The sequence below is a fragment of the Entelurus aequoreus genome, linkage group LG03 (genome assembly GCF_033978785.1).
Source record: "Entelurus aequoreus isolate RoL-2023_Sb linkage group LG03, RoL_Eaeq_v1.1, whole genome shotgun sequence".
NCBI classification, from domain to species: Eukaryota; Metazoa; Chordata; class Actinopteri; order Syngnathiformes; family Syngnathidae; genus Entelurus; species Entelurus aequoreus.
Window position 1 is genome coordinate 85,053,381 of NC_084733.1, and position 20,862 is coordinate 85,074,242.

The 20,862-nt window shown below is 39.4% G+C and overlaps 1 protein-coding gene across 4 annotated transcripts in view; it reads left to right on the forward strand.

Moving 5' to 3' along the window:
- camk1db (calcium/calmodulin-dependent protein kinase 1Db) overlaps nt 1-20,862 on the forward strand; it is a 105,233-nt gene that overhangs the window by 69,637 nt on the left and 14,734 nt on the right. For 2 of the 4 annotated variants that reach the window (XM_062043044.1, XM_062043045.1), the window contains exons 9-11: nt 3,642-3,729; nt 7,459-7,633; nt 12,691-19,582. In XM_062043044.1, the coding sequence (XP_061899028.1) occupies nt 3,642-3,729; nt 7,459-7,633; nt 12,691-12,824 (397 nt within the window). In that variant the 3' untranslated portion in view covers nt 12,825-19,582. Of the gene's footprint in view, nt 1-3,641; nt 3,730-7,458; nt 7,634-12,690; nt 19,584-20,862 lie in introns of those variants that run through there. The other 2 variants (XM_062043046.1, XM_062043048.1) reach the window with 2 other exon arrangements.

A 20,862-nucleotide genomic window follows, 5' to 3' on the forward strand; every position in this document is an offset into this window, starting at 1 on the left:
ACATCACAGCATTACCTCCCTGCTTGGCACTCAGCATCAAGGGTTGAAATTGGGGGTTAAATCACCAAAAATGGATTCCCGGGCGCGGCCACCGCCGCTGCCCACTGCTCCCCTCACCTCCCAGGGGGGGGTGATCAAGGGTGATGGGTCAAATAGCAGAGAATAATTTCGCCACACCTCGTGTGTGTGTGACAATCATTGGTACTTTAACTTTAACTTTAGAATGTCCCAGATAATGATGCCCTCTAGTGGCAGTGAGCAGCATAGGGCAATGTTGTTTGATACTTTACATTATTTTTGGATGATACCACAAATTTAAAGTATTGATCCGATACCAAGTAGTTACAGGATCATACATTGGTCATATTCAAAGTCGTCATGTGTCCAGGGACATATTTACTGACTTTATAAACATAATATAAATTAAAAGGAAAAAATATTTTGTGACAATTAAAAAATATCGATAGTATTATCGACTTGATACGCTGTTGTACTTGATATCATTACAGTGGATGTCAGGTGTAGATCCGCCCATGGCGTTTGTTTACATTCGGGAACGGCGTCATACGCGGTGACGCCGGTGAGCTACGGAGTGTAGTGAAGCATGTTTAGCTATTCCTCGTCCTCCAGTGATAACGATACTTGTAAGAAACGTACTTTGTTTGTCGCCATGGAGGCGAGGATTAGTGATTTAGATCCCCGCGAATGACGCCGGTGCGCTACGGTGTGTAGTGGAGTATGTTTAGCTATTCCTCGTCCTCCAGTGATAATGATACTTGTAAGAAACATACTTTATTTGTTGCCATGGAGGCGGGGATTAGTGATTTAGATCACCGCGAATGACGCCGGTGCGCTACGGTGTGTAGTGGAGCATGTTTAGCTATTCCTCGTCCTCCAGTGATAACGTTACTTGTAAGAAACTTACTTTATTTGTCGCCATGTCGCGGGGATTAGTGATTTAGATCACCACGAATGACGCCGGTGCGCTACGGTGTGTAGTGGAGCATGTTTAGCTATTCCTCGTCCTCCAGTGATAATAATACTTGTAAGAAACATACTTTATTTGTCGCCATGGAGGCGAGGATTAGTGATTTAGATCCCCGCGAATGACGCCTGTGCGCTACGGTGTGTAGTGGAGCATGTTTAGCTATTCCTCGTCCTCCAGTGATAACGATACTTGTAAAAAACATACTTTATTTGTCGCCATGGAGGCGAGGATTAGTGATTTAGATCACCGCAAATGACGCCGGTGCGCTACGGTGTGTAGTGGAGCATGTTTAGCTATTCTTCGTCCTCCAGTGATAATAATACTTGTAAGAAGCTTACTTTATTTGTCGCCATGGAGGCGGGGATTAGTGATTTTAGATCACCGCGAATGACGCCTGTGCTCTACGGTGTGTAGTGGAGCATGTTTAGCTATTCATCGTCCTCCAGTGATAATGATACTTGTAAGAAACTTACTTTGTTTGTCGCCATGTAGGCGAGGATTAGTGATTTAGATCCCCGCGAATGACGCCTGTGCGCTACGGTGTGTAGTGGAGCATGTTTAGCTATTCCTCGTCCTCCAGTGATAACGATACTTGTAAAAAACATACTTTATTTGTCGCCATGGAGGCGAGGATTAGTGATTTAGATCACCGCAAATGACGCCGGTGCGCTACGGTGTGTAGTGGAGCATGTTTAGCTATTCTTCGTCCTCCAGTGATAATAATACTTGTAAGAAGCTTACTTTATTTGTCGCCATGGAGGCGGGGATTAGTGATTTTAGATCACCGCGAATAACGCCGGTGCGCTACGGTGTGTAGTGGAGCATGTTTAGCTATTCCTCGTCCTCCAGTGATAACGGTACTTGTAAGAAACGTACTTTATTTGTCGCCATGGAAGCGAGGATTAGTGATTTAGATCACCGCAAATGACGCCGGTGTGCTACGGTGTGTAGTGGAGCATGTTTAGCTATTCCTTGTCCTCCAGTGATAATGCTACATGTAAGAAACATACTTTATTTGTCGCCATGGAGGCGAGGATTAGTGATTTAGATCACCGCGAATGACGCCGGTGCGCTACGGTGTGTGGTGGAGCATGTTTAGCTATTCCTCGTCCTCCAGTGATAATGCTACATGTAAGAAACATACTTTATTTGTCGCCATGGAGGCGGGGATTAGTGATTTAGATAACCGCGAATGACGCCGGTGCGCTACGGTGTGTAGTGGAGCATGTTTAGCTATTCCTCGTCCTCCAGTGATAACGGTACTTGTAAGAAGCGTACTTTATTTGTCCCCATCGAGGCGGGGATTAGTGATTTAGATGACCGCCGGTGCGCTACGGTGTGTAGTGGAGCATGTTTAGCTATTCCTCGTCCTCCAGTGATAATAATACTTGTAATAAACATACTTTATTTGTCGCCATGGAGGCGAGGATTAGTGATTTAGATCACAGCGAATGACGCCGGTGCGCTACGGTGTGTAGTGGAGCATGTTTAGCTATTCCTCGTCCTCCAGTGATAATGCTACTTGTAAGAAACTTACTTTATTTGTCGCCATGGAGGCGGGGATTAGTGATTTAGATCCCCGCAAATGACGCCAGTGCGCTACGGTGAGTAGTTGAGCATGTTTTGCTATTCCTCGTTCTCCAGTGATAATAATACTTGTAAGAAACATACTTTATTTGTCGCCATAGAGGCAAAGATTAGTGATTTAGATCACTGCGAATGATATCGGTGCGCTACGGTGTGTAGTGGAGCATGTTTAGCTATTCCTCGTCCTCCAGTGATAATGATACTTGTAAGAAACGTACTTTATTTGTCGCCATGGAGGCCAGGATTAGTGATTTAGAAGTAGCTAAAACACTGCAGACTGCGGATGAATTTTAGTTGCTAGCCAGCTATCCATGTCTTAAAGCAGTGGTCCCCAACCCGGTACTGGTCCGTGGCATATTTGCTACCGGGCCACACAAACAGAAACAATAATCATTCATAAACTTCCGCATTTTTCTCCGACTTACCTTTCGCCTGTCCCACTAAACACACCAATAAGCTTATTAATAGATGTATATTACAACTCCTTTGTTATAGTACATGGAACATTAATGGACATATAAAATGTTAATGTGTCATATTTAGTCCTCTTTTTTTTTTTGTTGCTGTTTTCATCTGTTGGCCCGTGACAATAATGCATAAATTAAACCGGTCCCTTGATAGGAAAAAGGTTGGGGATCCATGTCTTAAAGCATCTCTTTCATTTCAGTGTTATAACTTCACCTTTATCTTTAGTTGTTCGGCCAAAATGCGTCCGTTCTCTCTTTTCTGTCTACACACTGTGTCTGCTTGTAGGTACTCTGTGTGTGTGCACTGCCAAACATGCTCGTCTGCTCGTAAAACCAGCAACGTCATGCCCATTAAAAAAATGGGGAACCGGTACTTTTCAAACAGAGTATAGTACCGTTTTTGATTCATTAGTAGCGCGATACTATACTAGTACCGGTACAACCCTAGTGTGTATAAATAATAGATAAACATCAGGTTTACAATAGTGTTGTCATTGGAGGGCATGACAGAAATGAATGAACAACCAACAGTTCAATAGCTTTTGTCCACGTCGTGTGAAGAGTTGTGTTTGTACGTTTCTCACGTCTTTCTCCTTCAGGATCGCGGGAGACACGGCCCTCTGCAAGAACATCCACGAGTCCGTCAGTCGCCAGATGCGGAAGAACTTTGCCAAAAGCAAATGGAGGGTAAGCGGCGCTCGGGAACCTGCTTCACCAGAAGTATCCTACACACCAAATATTATATAGGGCCGGATTTTTCGCAGTATAAGTCGCACCGGCCGAAAATGCATAATAAAGAAGGAAAAAAAACGTATATAAGTCGCACTGGAGTATAAGTCGCATTTTTTGGGGGAAATTTATTTGATAAAAGCCAACACCAAGAATAGACATTTGAAAGGCAATTTAAAATGTCTAAAGAATAGTGAACAACAGGCTGAATAAGTGTACGTTATATGAGGCATAAATAACCAACTGAGAACGTGCCTGGTATGTTAACGTAACATATTATGGTAAGAGTCATTCAAATAACTATAACATATAGAACATGCTATACGTTTACCAAACAATCTGTCACTCCTAATCGCTAAATCCCATGAAATCTTATACGTCTAGTCTCTTACGTGAATGAGATAAATAATATTATTTGATATTTTACGCTAATGTGTTAATAATTTCACACATTTTCATTTTTTTTTTCATTTATTTATTTATTTCAGGCAATGACAAAGACGTACAAGTTGACAAAACATAATAATATAAATTAATATAGTGCATATAACATAAGTCGCTCCTGAGTGTAAGTCGCACCCCCGGCCAAACTATGAAAAAAACTGCGACTTATAGTCCAAAAAATACGGTATATATTTGGTAGGGGTGTGGGAAAAAATGGATTCTAATTAAAATCGCCATTCTCACGTTGTACGATTCAGTATCAATTCTCATTTTTCAGAAATCGATTTTCTTTTTTTTAATTTCTTTTAATTTAAAAAAAATTTTTTTTTACATTTTTTTATTAATTTAAAAAAAATATATATATATTTTATTTTTTTTAATTTTTTTTATTTTATTTTTTTAATTAATCTATCCAACTAAAACAATACACAGCAATACCATAACAATGCAATCCAATTCCAAAACCAAACCCGACCCAGCAACACTCAGAACTGCAATAAACAGAGCAATTGAGAGGAGACACAAACACGACACAGAACAAACCAAAAGTAGTGAAACAAAAATGAATATTATCAACAACAGTATCAATATTAGTTACAATTTCAACATAGCAGTGATTAAAAATCCCTCATTGACATTATCATTAGACATTTATAAAAAATAAAAGAAAAAGAACAATAGTGTCACAGTGCGCATCTCATAAGCTTGACAACACACTGTGTCCAATATTTTCACAAAGATAAAATAAGTCATATTTTTGTTTCATTTAATAGTTCAAACAAATGTACATTATTGCAATCAGTTGATAAAACATTGTCCTTTACAATTATAAAAGCTTTTTACAAAAATCTACTCCTCTGCTTGCATGCCAGCAGACTGGGGTAGATCCTGCTGAAATCTATGTATTGAATGAATAGACAATCCTTTTGAATCGGGAAAAATATCGTTTTTGAATCGAGAATCGCGTTGAATCGAAAAAAAATCGATTTATAATCAAATCGTGACCCCAAGAATCGATATTGAATCGAATCGTGGGACACCCAAAGATTCGCAGCCCTAGTATATAAGGCCTCACAAAAGTGAGTACGCCACTCATCCTTCCCACGGGACAATAGCATAGAAAGGAAAGTTTTTTGTTTTTTTTAATACATTTTGATGTCTATTTTACTGTTTTATTGGTTTTACCCTTTAAAATTGTTTTTAATCATATTCATTTTTTATATTGTTTTTGTATTGGTTTTCTATTCATTTATTCTTTGTTTTTATTCAGTCATTGGTGTAGCATAATATTGTTTTTAATATTGTTTTTAACATGGCTGTGCGGCACTTTGGAAACATTCTTGTTGTGTAAATGCCAGAAACCTGAGGGTTGCAGGTTCGCTCCCCGCCTCTTACCATCCAAAAAAATCGCTGCCGTTGTGTCCTTGGGCAGGACACTTCACCCTTGCCCCTGGTGCCGCTCACACCGGAGAATGAATGATGAATGAATGAGTTGTAAAAATGAATGATGGGTTCTCACTTCTCTGTGAAGCGCTTTGAGTGTCTAGAAAAGCGCTATATAAAAAATCTAATCCATTAAATGTGCTATATAAATAAAGTGGATTGGATTGGATTGGACGTACTTTAGAGTAGTCTGTGTACAGCAGTATGGATGTACTATTAACTGAAAACTACTGGGAGTCAACACGCAGACATTGCTGTCTAAGTCAGTGGTGTCCAGAGTGTGGCATATTGTAGCTATAAAATTAAACACAAAACGACAGGAAAGCGCTCCAACAAGTCGATAACATCAGCAAAGCTCACCTTTGTGCGTTCACGCACAGTATAAAACGTTTGGTGGACAAAATGAGACAAAGGAGGAGTGGAAGATTTGACATGTCAACAGAGTGTTGCGTCACAGTCCACACTGCGGTGAGTTCAAGAACCCCCCGAAATGAGCAGGACAAAAGGATGTCCAGCAAATAGTGTCATCAGTGAAGCGTACACACAAACATATTCAACAGTGGTAGTTCTAACAGGTTTGTGTCGTGTTTGTCCTCAAACAAACAAAAAATACTAAAACAACCAAATTATTTTTACCCCATCTTTTCCATTTTTAATCCTTTTTTAGAAAATGCTCCAGGGAGCCACTAGGGCGGCGCCAAGCATTCGCACTATTTGAACACCGTGAGGCGTTCTCCCTCTTGTCTCTGTGGAACGCTCTCCCTGACCACCTGAGGGCACTGCAGACTGTGGATGCTTTTAAAAAAGGCTTAAAAACCCTTCTTTTTTAAAAAGCCTTTTTTTTTTTTTTAGATATATGCATACTAGTGCTGCAACAACTAATCGATTAAATCGATTATTAAAATAGTTGCCGATTAATTTAGTCATCGATTGTTTGATCTATGCTATGCGCATGCGCAGAGGGTTTTTGTTTTGTTTTTTTAAAATAATTTTTATATTTTTATTTTTATTTTTAATAAACCTTTATTTATGAACTGCAACATGTACAAACAGCTGAGAAACAATAATCAAAATAAGTATGGTGCCAGTATGCTGTTTTTTTTTCAATAAAATACCGGATAGGATAGAAATGTAGTTTGTATCTTTTATCCGATTATTAATCGAAGTAATAATCGACCGATTAATCGATTATCAAATTAATCGTTAGTTGCAGCCCTAATGCATGCTAGTTCTAGCTATTAGGCTGTTCTAAATTTTATTTTTATTTATTTTTTATTATCTTTTTATTAATTTTTTTTTAATACACTGTAGCACTTTGAGGTTGTTTACTCAATGTAAAGTGCTTTTTACAAATAAAATATATTATTATTATTATTATTATTATTGTTGGCAGATGAATAAGGACTTATTTTCAGTGCATACTTCATCCATACTGCTATACAAGCTGCACACGGGTTACTCTAAGTCTCTCTCCATGCTCTCCTACCTTGAGAAGGTCGGATCAAATGTCTATTGAGCTATGAGGCGTCCTCGCTGCCTGCACACTAAGAAATGCTGGGTTATTTTGACAACCCAATTTATGAGTTGCTAGTGTTGGGTTCAATTTTGGAGTTATTTTTATGAAGAGCGATCCATTTTGGGGGTTAAAATTTCTGGGTATTCACAATTATGAACCATGTTTTTCAATGACTAACCCATTTTTAGGTTGAAAAGTTGCTTTTCTCTCAAATATTTGAGCATGCTGCGTAGGACTACTCTGACCGTTTAGTATGACCACGTTCTCTCTTCTGGGTAACCCAGCAAGCCTTCAACGCCACGGCTGTCATCCGCCACATGAGGCGTCTGCAGCTGGGCACCAGCTTCAACAGCAGCATCCACGGCGGCGGCGGCGGCGCCTCGGCCGCGTCCAACCCCGCCAGCCGAGCGCCGGCCAAAAGTCAGTCCGTGGACTGCGCGCCACTCGGCCTCGACAACTGTGAGTGCACCGTCACACGCTCAGTGAATGTAACACTGTTTTGTTTTTTTATTACCGATTGTGTGCAAAACCCAAAAGCAGTGAAGTTGTCACGTTGTGTAAATGGTAAATAAAAACAGAATATAATGATTTGCGAATCCTTTTCAACTTATATTTAATTGAATAGACTGCAAAGACCAGATATTTAATGTTCACACTGCGAAACTTCATTTTTTTTTTTTGCAAATAATCATTAGTTTAGAATTTAATGGCAGCAACACATTGCAAAAAAGTAGTCACAGGGGCATTTTTACCACTGTGTTACATGGCCTTTCCTTTTAACAACACTCCGTAAACATTTGGGAACTGAGGAGACACATTTTTGAAGCTTTTCAGGTGGAATTATTTCCCATTCTTGCTTGATGTACAGCTTAAGTTGTTCAACAGTCCGGGGGTCTCCGTTGTGGTATTTTAGGCTTCATATTTTCAATGGGAGACAGGTCTGGACTACAGGCAGGCCAGTCTAGTACCCGCACTCTTTTACTATGAAGCCACGCTGTTGTAACACGTGACTTGGCATCGTCTTGCTGAAATAAGCAGGGGCGTCCATGATAACATTGCTCCAAATCCTGTATGTACCTTTTAGCATTAATGGTGCCTTCACAGATGTGTAAGTTACCCATGTCTTGGGCACTAATACACCCCCATACCATCACAGATTTTGGTTTTCAAACTTTGCGCCCAGTCCGGATGCTTCTTTTCCTCTTTGGTCCAGACGACAAGACGTCCACAGTTTCCAAAAACAATTTGAATGTGGACTCGTCAGACCACAGAACACTTTTCCACTTTGCATCAGTCCATCTTAGATGAGCTCGGGGCCCAGCGAAGCCGGCGGCGTTTCTGGGTGTTGTTGATAAATGGCTTTTGCTTTGCAAAGTAGAGTTTTAACTTGCACTTACAGATGTAGCGACAAACTGTAGTTACTGACACTGGTTTTCTGAAGTGTTCCTAAGCTCATGTGGTGATATCCTTTACACACTGATGTCGCTTTTTGATGCAGTACCGCCTGAGGGATGGAAGGTCCGTAATATCATCGCTTACGTGCAGTGATTTCTCCAGTTTCTCTGAACCTTTTGATGATATTACGGACCGTAGATGGTGAAATCCCTAAATTCCTTGCAATAGCCGGTTGAGAAATGTTGCTCTTAAACAATTTGCTCACGCATTTGTTGACAAAGTGGTGAGCCTCGCCCCCGTCCTTGTTTGTGAACGACTGAGCATTTCATGGAAGCTGCTTTTATACCCAACCATGGCACCCACCTGTTCCCAATTAGCCTGTTCACCTGTGGGATGTTCCAAATAAGTGTTTGATGAGCATTCCTCAACTTTCTCAGTCTTTTTTGCCACTTGTGCCAGCTTTTTAGAAACATGTCGCAGGCATCAAATTCCAAATGAGCTAATATTTGCCGAAAATAACAAAGTTTAGCAGTTCCAACGTTAAGTATCTTGTCTTTTCAGTCTATTCAATTGAATATAAGATATTTGCAAATAATTGTATCCTCTTTTTATTTACCATTTACACAACGTGACAACTTCACTGGTTTCGGGTGTAGATTACAGTTTAAACGCGTTTTAGTACAGTATGATCCACCAAGTCCTGATAGAGCATATGAACAATGGCACTTATTCATGTTTGCAGTCCCCTCTTCTGCTGTCGTGTTGCTCGGTCGTCATGACGACGGCTCTGCGGCACGTCTACTTTTATTGTGAATTTCAGTCCGCGCTACAGCGACTTCAGGGACCCGTTCCCTTTTTTTTAATTTCTTGTGCGGCCGCAGCCCGGTACCGGTCCGTGGACCGATTGGTACCGGGCCGCGGCCGCACAAGAAATTTAAAAAAAAAAAAAAAAAAATCACCACAGCCCGGTGGTTGGGCACCACTGATGTAGACCACAAGGAAGTCTTTTACATTTAGAAAAAAAATAAAAATATGACCCCTTTTAATGCGCCTTATAATCCGGTGCGCTTTATATATGAAAAAAGATAAAAAAATAGACCATTCATCGGCGGTGCGCCCTATTGTCCGGAAAATACTGTATATTAGTAAAAAAATGGCAGTTTTACGTCCGTTAAAAAGTCTAAATGTCATAAAGAAATACAATCATGTGTGCTTACGGACTGTATCCCTGCAGACTGTATTGATTTATATTGATATATAATGTATATATTGTGTTTTTTTATGTTGATTTAATTAAAAAAAAATAAAAAAAATTTTTATTTATTTATTTATTTATTTTTAAATTTCTTGTGCGGCCGCAGCCCAGTACCGGTCCGTGGACCGATTGGTACCGGGCCGCGGCCGCACAAGAAATTAAATTAAAACATTTTTTTAAAAATTAAAAAAATTTCACCGCGGCCCGGTGGTTGGGCACCACTGATGTAGACCACAAGGAAGTCTTTTACTTTTAGAAAAAAAAATAAAAATATGACCCCTTTTAATGCGCCTTATAATCCGGTGCGCTTAATATATGAAAAAAGATTAAAAAATAGACCATTCATCAGCGGTGCGCCCTATTGTCCGGAAAATACTGTATATTAGTAAAGAAAATGGCAGTTTTACGTCTGTTAAAAAGTCTAAATGTCATAAAGAAATACAATCATGTGTGCTTACGGACTGTATCCCTGCAGACTGTATTGATTTATATTGATATATAATGTACATATTGTGTTTTTTTATGTTGATTTAATAAAAAAAAAAATTAAAAATTATTTATTTATTTATTTATTTTTTAAATTTCTTGTGCGGCCGCAGCTAATTTTTTTTTTATTTCTTGTGCGGCCGCGGCCCGGTACCAATTGGTCCACGGACCGGTACCGGGCCGCGGCCGCACAAGAAATTAAAAAAAAATTAAAAAATAAATAAATAAAATTTTCACCGCAGCCCGGTGGTTGGGCACCACTGATGTAGACCACAAGGAAGTCTTTTACTTTTAGAAAAAAAAATAAAAATATGACCCCTTTTAATGCGCCTTATAATCCGGTGCGCTTTATATATGAAAAAAGATAAAAAATAGACCATTCATCGGCGGTGCGCCCTATTGTCCGGAAAATACTGTATATTAGTTAAAAAATGGCAGTTTTACGTCCGTTAAAAAGTCTAAATGTCGGTTTTGATTATTTGTCCATTAGTCAACGAGCCATACGACACTATCGATGCACGTTTTGGCAATTTTCACCCTGGTGTGCGCAGCTGATCCGGTCGGAGTACATTCTAACCAGTCCAAACAATGTGAAACATGCAAAGTATGTATCGCGTCCCGTGGAAAAAAACATCCGACCGGAACTTTCTAATAACTAAAGTTCCTTGGGTGAATAATGTAAAGTCACTACACCGGTATGTTTTAGCGCTCTCATGGCGAGTTTACTGACAGATATAAGTAAGAACTTTAGACTTGGACTGAGACTTAGACAAACTTTAATGATCCACAAGGGAAATTGTTCCACACAGTAGCTCAGTTACAAAGATGGAAAGTGTAAGGATGGAAAGGACAATGCAGGTATAAATAGACTAAATATAGCGATATAAAATATATTCACACTACTTTGTATTAGAAATGGCAACAGCGGAGGATGAATGTCCCATAACAAGAAGATAGAGAAAAAGAAGAAGCAAATCTAAGGACTACAAAGGCGGACACGCGCAATTTTTCAGAATTCATGCAGATCCCAAATACAGATCAGCAGGTACCAGAAGGTAAGAAAAGTTGCTTTTGCGTAATATTGCGAAACAAAACGCCAGATATTATGTCTTACCTTATACACACACCATAATAATACTCCTATGTTGAAGCACACTAAACGGTGCAGCGTCCACTTATCTCTTATGTTTGACTGCCATCTACTGGTCACACTTATCATTACACCATGTACTAAAATAAAATTGCTCTGATGTGGGTAAATTCCTTACATTAGGCACACCGGGTTATAAGGCGCACTGTCAAGTTTTGAGGGGGAAAAAAATGATTTTAAGTGCGCCTTATAGTCCGGAAAATACGGTACACATATTTAATATCTACAGTGGAAAAATGTGTCTAAAGTAGGGATGTCCGATAATGGCTTTTTGCCAAAATCTGATATTCCGATATTGTCCAACTCTTTAATTACCGATACCGATATCAACCGATACTGATATATACAAACCGATACTGATATATACAGTCGTGGAATTAACACATTATTATGCCTAATTTGGACAACCAGGTATGGTGAAGATAAGGTCCTTTTTTTAAAAAAATTAATGAAATAAAATAAGATAAATAAATTAAAAACATTTTCTTGAATAAAAAAGAAAGTAAAACAATATAAAAACAGTTACATAGAAACTAGTAATTAATGAAAATGAGTAAAATGAACTGTTAAAGGTTAGTACTATTAGTGGAGCAGCAGCACGCACAATCATGTGTGCTTACGGACTGTATCCCTTGCAGACTGTATTGATATATATTGATGTATAATGTAGGAACCAGAATATTAATAACAGTAAGAAACAACCCTTTTGTGTGAATGAGTGTAAATGGGGGAGGGAGGTTTTTTGGGTTGGTGCACTAATTGTAAGTGTATCTTGTGTTTTTTATGTTGATTTAATTAAAAAAAACAACAACAAAAAAAAACGATACCAATAATTAGAAAAACCGATACCGATAATTTCCGATATTACATTTTGAAGCATTTATCAGCTGATAATATCGTCAGGCCGATATTATTGGACATCTTTAGTCTAAATGTGTATTAATTAATGTTTTTATATTGCAAAAACAAGCTTTGTAGAAACAACCGACACTCTTTTCGGTCTCCCCTAGAGGGGGGGGGGGGTTACCCACATATGCGGTCCTCTCCAAGGTTTCTCATAGTCATTCACCGACGTCCCACTGGGGTGAGTTTTTCCTTGCCTGTATGTGGGCTCTGTACCGAGGATGTCGTTGTGGCTTGTGCAGCCCTTTGAGACACTTGTGATTTAGGGCTATATAAATAAACATTGATTGATGGATTTTCCCCCCTTTTTTGCTGGTTCTCCTGCAGTTCCTCCAATCGCCCCCCTGCCCTCCGCCGTCAAGGCCTTCAATCAGGACTCGGACGCGGCCTCCTCCGTCCTGGAGGAGCCGGCCATGCCGCGCCCCTCCACCGTCACGGTCATCCACACCGGGACTAAATGACGCCAGGTGCCGCGGGAGGTGAGCTGGGAGACCACGGAGCTTTGAAGACGCAGGCAAGTGGTTGCCCAGTTTCCCCATCCCGCTGCCTCCCGTCGGGGGGAGGTGATTTGTGGAGCCCCCCTCGTGCGCCCCCCCGCCGCCGCCGTCCTTCAGACGCGGACGGGGGAAAAAAAGAGGCGGCGAGACTACACTGAATGTTACTCCTGAAGCGGGAAGCGCCGCGTTTTTAAAAAGGGAACTTTTCATCCAAGCTGCTGTGGGCGTCGTCCAATCAGATGCTCCGATGTATGCCTTGTGTAAATAGCGGGAGTAATTGTCCGCCTGCTCGTCCTCTTTGCTCCCGAGGCCTATTTTTTCTGTGCGCTTTGCTGTAAAAGTGAAGCCCGACTCGGCCCGACGGGAAACACCACCCGCGGCCGAGCGACCCGAGAGAATACACCTTTTACTTTTTTGGATTCCGCAAACTTCGAAGGTCCTCCTTGACCACCAGGCGAGTTCTCAGGGATGTGCTCGAAGCAAACCAACCTGCGTATTACCCTGACGTGCCAACGGGATGCTCTCTTTCTGTAAATCAGCCATTATCGTCGCTTCTCGGCCGCTTCTCGCTGTAACTCCTGCTGGATAACGTGTGTCCCTTTAAAACCTTTTTGAATGTCTGCAAAAGCAAAAAAAAAAAAAGAAGAAGAAAACTAAAGTGTCGCGATGAGTTGATTGTACAGTCGTTTTGCTCTGGCGTTCATGGCGGCCCCGCCCCCTTCCATTATATCGTCCCCATTCAGGGTGCGTTCACATTTGTCACGTTCGGGTCGGGTTTAAAGTGTAACCGCTGCGTTTGCTCTGATCCGTGTTTGAATGCAAAAATGAGAAATACTATAAGTCGCAGTTTTTTTCATAGTCTGTGCGTGATGTCACTAAGATGACATATCAAAACAACACTAAATTAAAGGGCACTTGACATACACTACCGTTCAAAAGTTTGGGGGTCACCCAAACAATTTTGCGGAATAGCCTTCATTTCTAAGAACAACAATAGACTGTCGAGTTTCAGATGAAAGTTCTCTTCTTCTGGCCATTTTGAGCGTTTGATTGACCCCACAAATGCGATGCTCCAGAAACTCCATCTGCTCAAAGGAAGGTCCGTTTTGTAGCTTCTGTAACGAGCTAAACTGTTTTCAGATGTGTGAACGTGATTGCACGAGGGTTTTCTAATCATCAATTAGCCTTCTGAGCCAATGAGCCAACACATTGTACCATTAGAACACTGGAGTGATAGTTGCTGGAAATGGGCCTCTATACACCTATGTAGATATTGCACCAAAAACCAGACATTTCCAGCTAGAATAGTCATTTACCACATTAGCAATGTATAGAGCAGGGGTGTCAAACGTACGGCCCGAGGGCCGGATCAGGCCCGTGAACAGGTTTTATCCGGCCCGCGGGATGAGTTTGGTAAGTATAAAAATCAGTCGAAATTTTTGAATGAAAGAAACAGCAGTTCTAAATGTGTCCACTAGATGTCGCAATAGCAATTCTTTGTACCTTTGTAGATGATGCTACATATGTAAAACAATAAAAATAAACCACATGAAGTTAGTGCACCAGTCGAGGAAAATGAGCAAACTACATAAATAACATCCTGTAATTTGATTTTCATATTACTTTTTTATCTTGATAGATTGAAAATTAACACCAATGAGTTGACTGATGATAATGATCACATCATTTATTCAGAAAGTATAAATAACGACGAATAAAGATAGAATACTATTAACCGCAACATGTAAGTCTAAAAAAAAAAACAACAACATTATGATTTGTACATTTTCAGAATGTGCTTGCTCTATTTTCAAACAAAAAAAAACAATCTGAAGTTGTCTTTATTTTTAAGTCATCGTGCCGTGATTTTACCAGTCCGGCCCACTTGGGAGTAGATTTTCCTCCATGTGGCCCCCCATCTAAAATGAGTTTGACACCCCTGGTATAGAGTGTATTTATTTAAAGTTAAGACTAGTTTAAAGTTATCTTCATTGAAAAGTACAGTGCTTTTCCTTCAAAAATAAGGACATTTCAATGTGACCCCAAACTTTTGAACGGTAGTGTATCACTCAAATAAATTTCCCCCAAAAATGCGACTTATACTCCAGTGCGACTTATACATGTTTTTTTTTCTTCTTTATTATGCATTTTCGGCCGGTGCGACTTATACTCGGAAAAATGCGGTATATCTCTTTTTAGGAACACTAATACAAAACCTCCCAATAATGTCTGAATGCTAAAAACGTTACGACAGACCGCCTTAAAAAAAACGGAATGGAATTTGAATTTTTTTCTACTGAACGAGACACCCAGAATGTACATGAAAATAAAGAATGTGGGATTTTTCAATATTAACTATGAAGGATAAAACACTGAATATTGACAACATATGAACGTCACACCCCATCTGCTTAGCGAGAAGAATTATCTTATCAGACGGAAAAATAAGCAAATATCACCCTTATTTGAGATATTTCATCTTACTTAGAGTTCAGTTTTTGCAGTGTTCCATTAATTATGATTGGCATTTTAATACGATTTCATTATTGTTTTCTACACTGTCAGATTTCAAACTAAAAGTCACACTTTGAGGTCCTAAAAGCAAAATACGGCCATGTTTGCCAAACCTATAAAAATATTATTTCTTTAAACCAGGCCCGAATTTAGAGGAAAAAAATGTGTCTGAGGGCCGGTACCGTATTTTTCCGACTATAAGTCGCAGTTTTTTTTCATAGTTTGTGCATGTCACTAAGATGACATATCAAAACAACACTAAATTAAAGGGCACTTGACATATCACTCAAATAAATTTCCCCAATAAATGCGACTTATACTCCAGTGCGACTTATATATGTTTTTTTCCTTCTTTATTGTGCATTTTCGGCCGGTGCGACTTATACTCGGAAAAATGCGGTATATCTCTTTTTAGGAACACTAATACAAAACCTCCCAATAATGTCTGAATGCTAAAAACGTTATGACAGACCGCCTTAAAAAAACGGAATGGAATTTGAATTTTTTTCTACTGAATGAGACACCCAGAATGTACATGAAAATAAAGAATGTGGGATTTACAATATTAACTATGAAGGATAAAACACTGAATATTGACAACATATCAACGTCGCACCCCATCTGCTTAGTGATTATCAGACGAAAAATAAGCAAATATCACCCTTATTTGAGATATTTCATCTTTCTTATATTTCAGTTTTTGCAGTGTTCCATTAATTATGATTGGCATTTTAATACGATTTCATTATTGTTTTCTACACTGTCAGATTTCAAACTAAAAGTCACACTTGAGGTCCTTAAAGGCAAAATACGGCCATGTTTGCCAAGCCTATAAAAATATGATTTCTTTAAACCAGGCCCAAATTTAGAGAAAAAAAATGTGTCTGAGGGCCGGTACTGTATTTTTCCGACTATAAGTCGCAGTTTTTTTTCATAGTTTGGTTCCGGGGGTGCGACTTATACTCAGGAGCGACTTATGTTCGAAATTATTAACACATTAGCGTAAAATATCAAATAATATTATTTATCTCATTCACGTAAGAGACTAGACGTATAAGATTTCATGGGATTTAGCGATTAGGAGTGACAGATTGTTTGGTAAACGTATAGCATGTTCTATATGTTATAGTTATTTGAATGACTCTTACCATAATATGTTACGTTAACATACCAGGCACGTTCTCAGTTGGTTATTTATGCCTCATATAATGTACACTTATTCAGCCTGTTCACTATTCTTTATTTATTTTAAATTGCCTTTCAAATGTCTATTCTTGGTGTTGGTTTTTATCAAATACATCTCCCCAAAAAATGCGATTTATATATGTTTTTTTCCTTCTTTATTATGCATTTTCGGCCGGTGCGACTTATACTCCGGAGCGACTTGTACTCCGAAAAATACGGTAAGTGAGAAATATCGGTTGGGAAGCCTTGGGTGCGTGTTCTAAAAGTATATTTTAGCAGCGTTTAATGACATTCAAGCTGGTACCGTTAAAATACAACAGAATTTTAAAAAAATGATGACCATTTCCAACTTGTATTTGAGTATACATGAATAAAAAATACCAGTATGAACAATCTTTTAAACGGGATACAATTGGCGAGTGTGAACGCAGCCCTAACGAGGGGGTCAGGACGGCCATGTTGAGTTTAAAGGGGAACTGCACATGTTTTTATTTTATTTTATTTTGCCCATCGTTCACACTCATTAGGGGACGAGACAGATGTTTTTGTACATAAAAGTCCGCTAACAATGGAGCCTCTATTCCGCCAATAAAGCCCTCAAAATAACCGTCCAAAAATCGGCAACATAACACAGTTTAAATTTCATGACCTCAATGTCAAGTATTCGTGATATTGTTACGAGCGCTAACGGCGAGACACGACTATTTTTAGCACTAACTGGCTTGTGCTGCTGTATTGACGTCAGCTGGTGAGCTGCTTTCTCGCCTCCGGTCTCATGAGAGTTTGGTCTCAATCATGAGTAATGCATCTCACCTGGATAGTAGAAGGATGAGGACAAAATCCAACAAGTTGGGACCCGAGAAGACGCTTGATTGATTTTGAGTCATTTTTCATGGAAACGGGAATATACGAACATCCTAGCAGTCGGCATCCTAATGACAGCAGACCTTGTACAGTAAGTGATGTTTTATTATGTTTTTTGGCTCTCAAGTCTTCATGAGTAATAATTAGTGATGTTGAGGACAAAATCCAACAAGTTAGTCAACTCTGGCATCCAATTTAAACCCGGAAATGGCAAGAAAGACCGGAAAAGACGCTTGATTCCACCCCCGTTTTGTGTCATTCTTCATGGAAACGGGAATATACGAACATCCTAGCAGTCGGCATCCTAATGACAGCAGACCTTGTACAGTAAGTGATGTTTTATTATGTTTTTGGCTCTCATATAGTCTGCATGAGTAATAATCAGTGATGTTGAGGACAAAATCCAACAAGTTGGTCAACTTTGGCATCCAATTTTAACCCGGAAATGGCGATAAAGCCCCGAAAAGACACTTGATTCCACCCCCGTTTTGTGTCATTCTTCATTAAAACGAGAATATATGAACATCCTAGCAGTCTGCATCCTAATGACCACAGACTTTGTACAGTAAGTGATATATATATTTTTTTGGCTCTCAAGTCCTCATGAGTAATAATCAGTGATGTTGAGGACAAAATCCAACAAGTTGGTCAACTTTGGCGATAAAGACTCGAAAAGACACTTGATTCCACCCCTGTTTTGAGTCATTCTTCATGGAAACGGGAATATATGAACATCCTAGCAGTCGGCAACCTTAATGACAGCAGACATTGTACAGTAAGTGATGTGTTATTATGTTTTTTGACCCAAGTCTTCATGAGTAATAATCAGTGATGTTGAGGACAAAATCCAACAAGTTGGTCAACTTTGGAATCCAATTTAAACCCGGAAATGGCGAGAAAGCCCCAAAAAGACACTTGATTCCACCCTTTTTTTGAGTCATTCTTCATGGAAACAGGAATATATGAACATCCTAGCAGTCTGCATCCTAATGACAGCAGACCTTGTACAGTAAGTGATGTTTTATTGTCTTTTTTTGGCTCTCAAGTCTGCATCCAATTTTAACCCGGAAATGGCGAGAAAGACTTTATTCCACCCCCTTTTTGAGTCATTCTTCATCGAAACGGGAATATATGAACATCCTAGCAGTCGGCATCCTAATGACAGCAGACCTTGTACAGTAAGTGATGTTTTATTAAGTTTTTTGGCTCTCATATAGTCTGCACCCAATTTAAACCCGGAAATAGCAAGAAAGACCCGAAAAGACACTTGATTTCACCCTTTTTTTAAATTCTTCATCGAAACAGGAATATAAAAACATCCTAGCAGTCGGCATCCTAATGACAGCAGACCTTGTAAAGTAAGTGATGTTATGTTTTTTGGCTCTCAAGTCTGCATCCAATTTAAACGAGGAATTGGCGAGAAAAACCCGAAAAGACGCTTGATTCCACCCTTTTTTTGAGTCATTCTTCATGGAAACGGGAATATATGAACATCCTAGCAGTCGGCATCCTAATGACAGCAGACCTTGTACAGTAAGTGATGTTTTATTATGTTTTTTGGCTCTCAAGTCTGCATCGAATTTAAACCCGGAAATAGCAAGAAAGACCCGAAAAGACACTTGATTTCACCCTTTTTTTAAATTCTCCATCGAAACGGGAATATAAAAACATCCTAGCAGTCGGCATCCTAATGACAGCAGACCTTGTAAAGTAAGTGATGTTATGTTTTTTGGCTCCCAAGTCTGCATCCAATTTAAACGAGGAATTGGCAAGAAAAACCCGAAAAGACACTTGATTCCACCCTTTTTTTGAGTCATTCTTCATCGAAATGGGAATATATGAACATCCAAGCAGTCGGCATCCTAATGACAGCAGACCTTGTACAGTAAGTGATATTTTATTATGTTTTTTGGCTCTCATATAGTCTGCATCCAATTTAAACCCGGAAATAGCAAGAAAGACCCGAAAAGACACTTGATTCCACCCCCGTTTTGTGTCATTCTTCATCGAAACAGGAATATATAAACATCCTAGCAATCGGCAACCTTAATGACAGCAGACATTGTACAGTAAGTGATGTTTTATTATGTTTTTTGGCTCTCAAGTCTGCATCCAATTTCAATGAGGAATTGGCGAGAAAAACCCGATAAGACACTTGATTTCACCCTTTTTTTGAGTCATTCTTCATGGAAACGGGAATATATGAACATCCTAGCAGTCGGCGTCCTAATGACAGCAGACCTCATGCAGTAAGTGATGTTTTATTATGTTTTTTGGCTCTCATATAGTCTGCATCCAATTTAAACCCGGAAATAGCAAGAAAGACCCGAAAAGACACTTGATTCCACCCCCGTTTTGAGTCATTCTTCATCTAAACAGGAATATATGAACATCCTAGCAATCGGCAACCTTAATGACAGCAGACATTGTACAGTAAGTGATGTTTTATTATGTTTTTTGGCTCCCAAGTTTGCATCCAATTTAAACGAGGAATTGGCAAGAAAAACCCGAAAAGACACTTGATTCCACCCTTTTTTTGAGTCATTCTTCATCGAAACGGGAATATATGAACATCCAAGCAGTCGGCATCCTAATGACAGCAGACCTTGTACAGTAAGTGATGTTTTATTATGTTTTTTGGCTCTCATATAGTCTGCATCCAATTTAAACCCGGAATTGGCGAGAAAAACCTGAAAAGACACTTGATTCCACCCTTTTTTTGAGTCATTCTTCATGGAAACGAGAATACATGAACATCCTAGCAGTCGGCATCCTAATGACAGCAGACATTGTACAGTAAGTGATGTTTTATTATCTTTTTTTGGCTCTCAAGTCTGCATCCAATTTTAACCCGGAAATGGCGAGAAAGACTTGATTCCACCCCCTTTTTGAGTCATTTTTCATCGAAACAGGAATATATGATCATCCTAGCAGTCGGCATCCTAATGACAGCAGACCTTGTACAGTAAGTGATGTTTTATTATGTTTTTTGGCTCTCATATAGTCTCCATCCAATTTAAACACGGAATTGGCGAGAAAAACCCGAAAAGACACTTGATTCCACCCTTTTTTTGAGTCATTCTTCATGGAAACGGGAATATATGAACATCCTAGCAGTCGGCATCCTAATGACAGCAGACCTTGTACAGTAAGTGATGTTTTATTATCTTTTTTGGCTCTCAAGTCTGTATGCAATTTAAACCCGGAATTGGCGAGAAAGACCCGAAAAGACACTTGATTCCACCCTTTTTTTGAGTCATTCTTCATTGAAACGGGAATATATGAACATCCTAGCAGTCGGCATCCTAATGACAGCAGACATTGTACAGTAAGTGATGTTTTATTATGTTTTTTGGCTCTCAAGTCTGCATTCAATTTAAACCCGGAGTTGGCGAGAAAGACCCGAAAAGACACTTGATTCCACCCCCTTTTTTTGAGT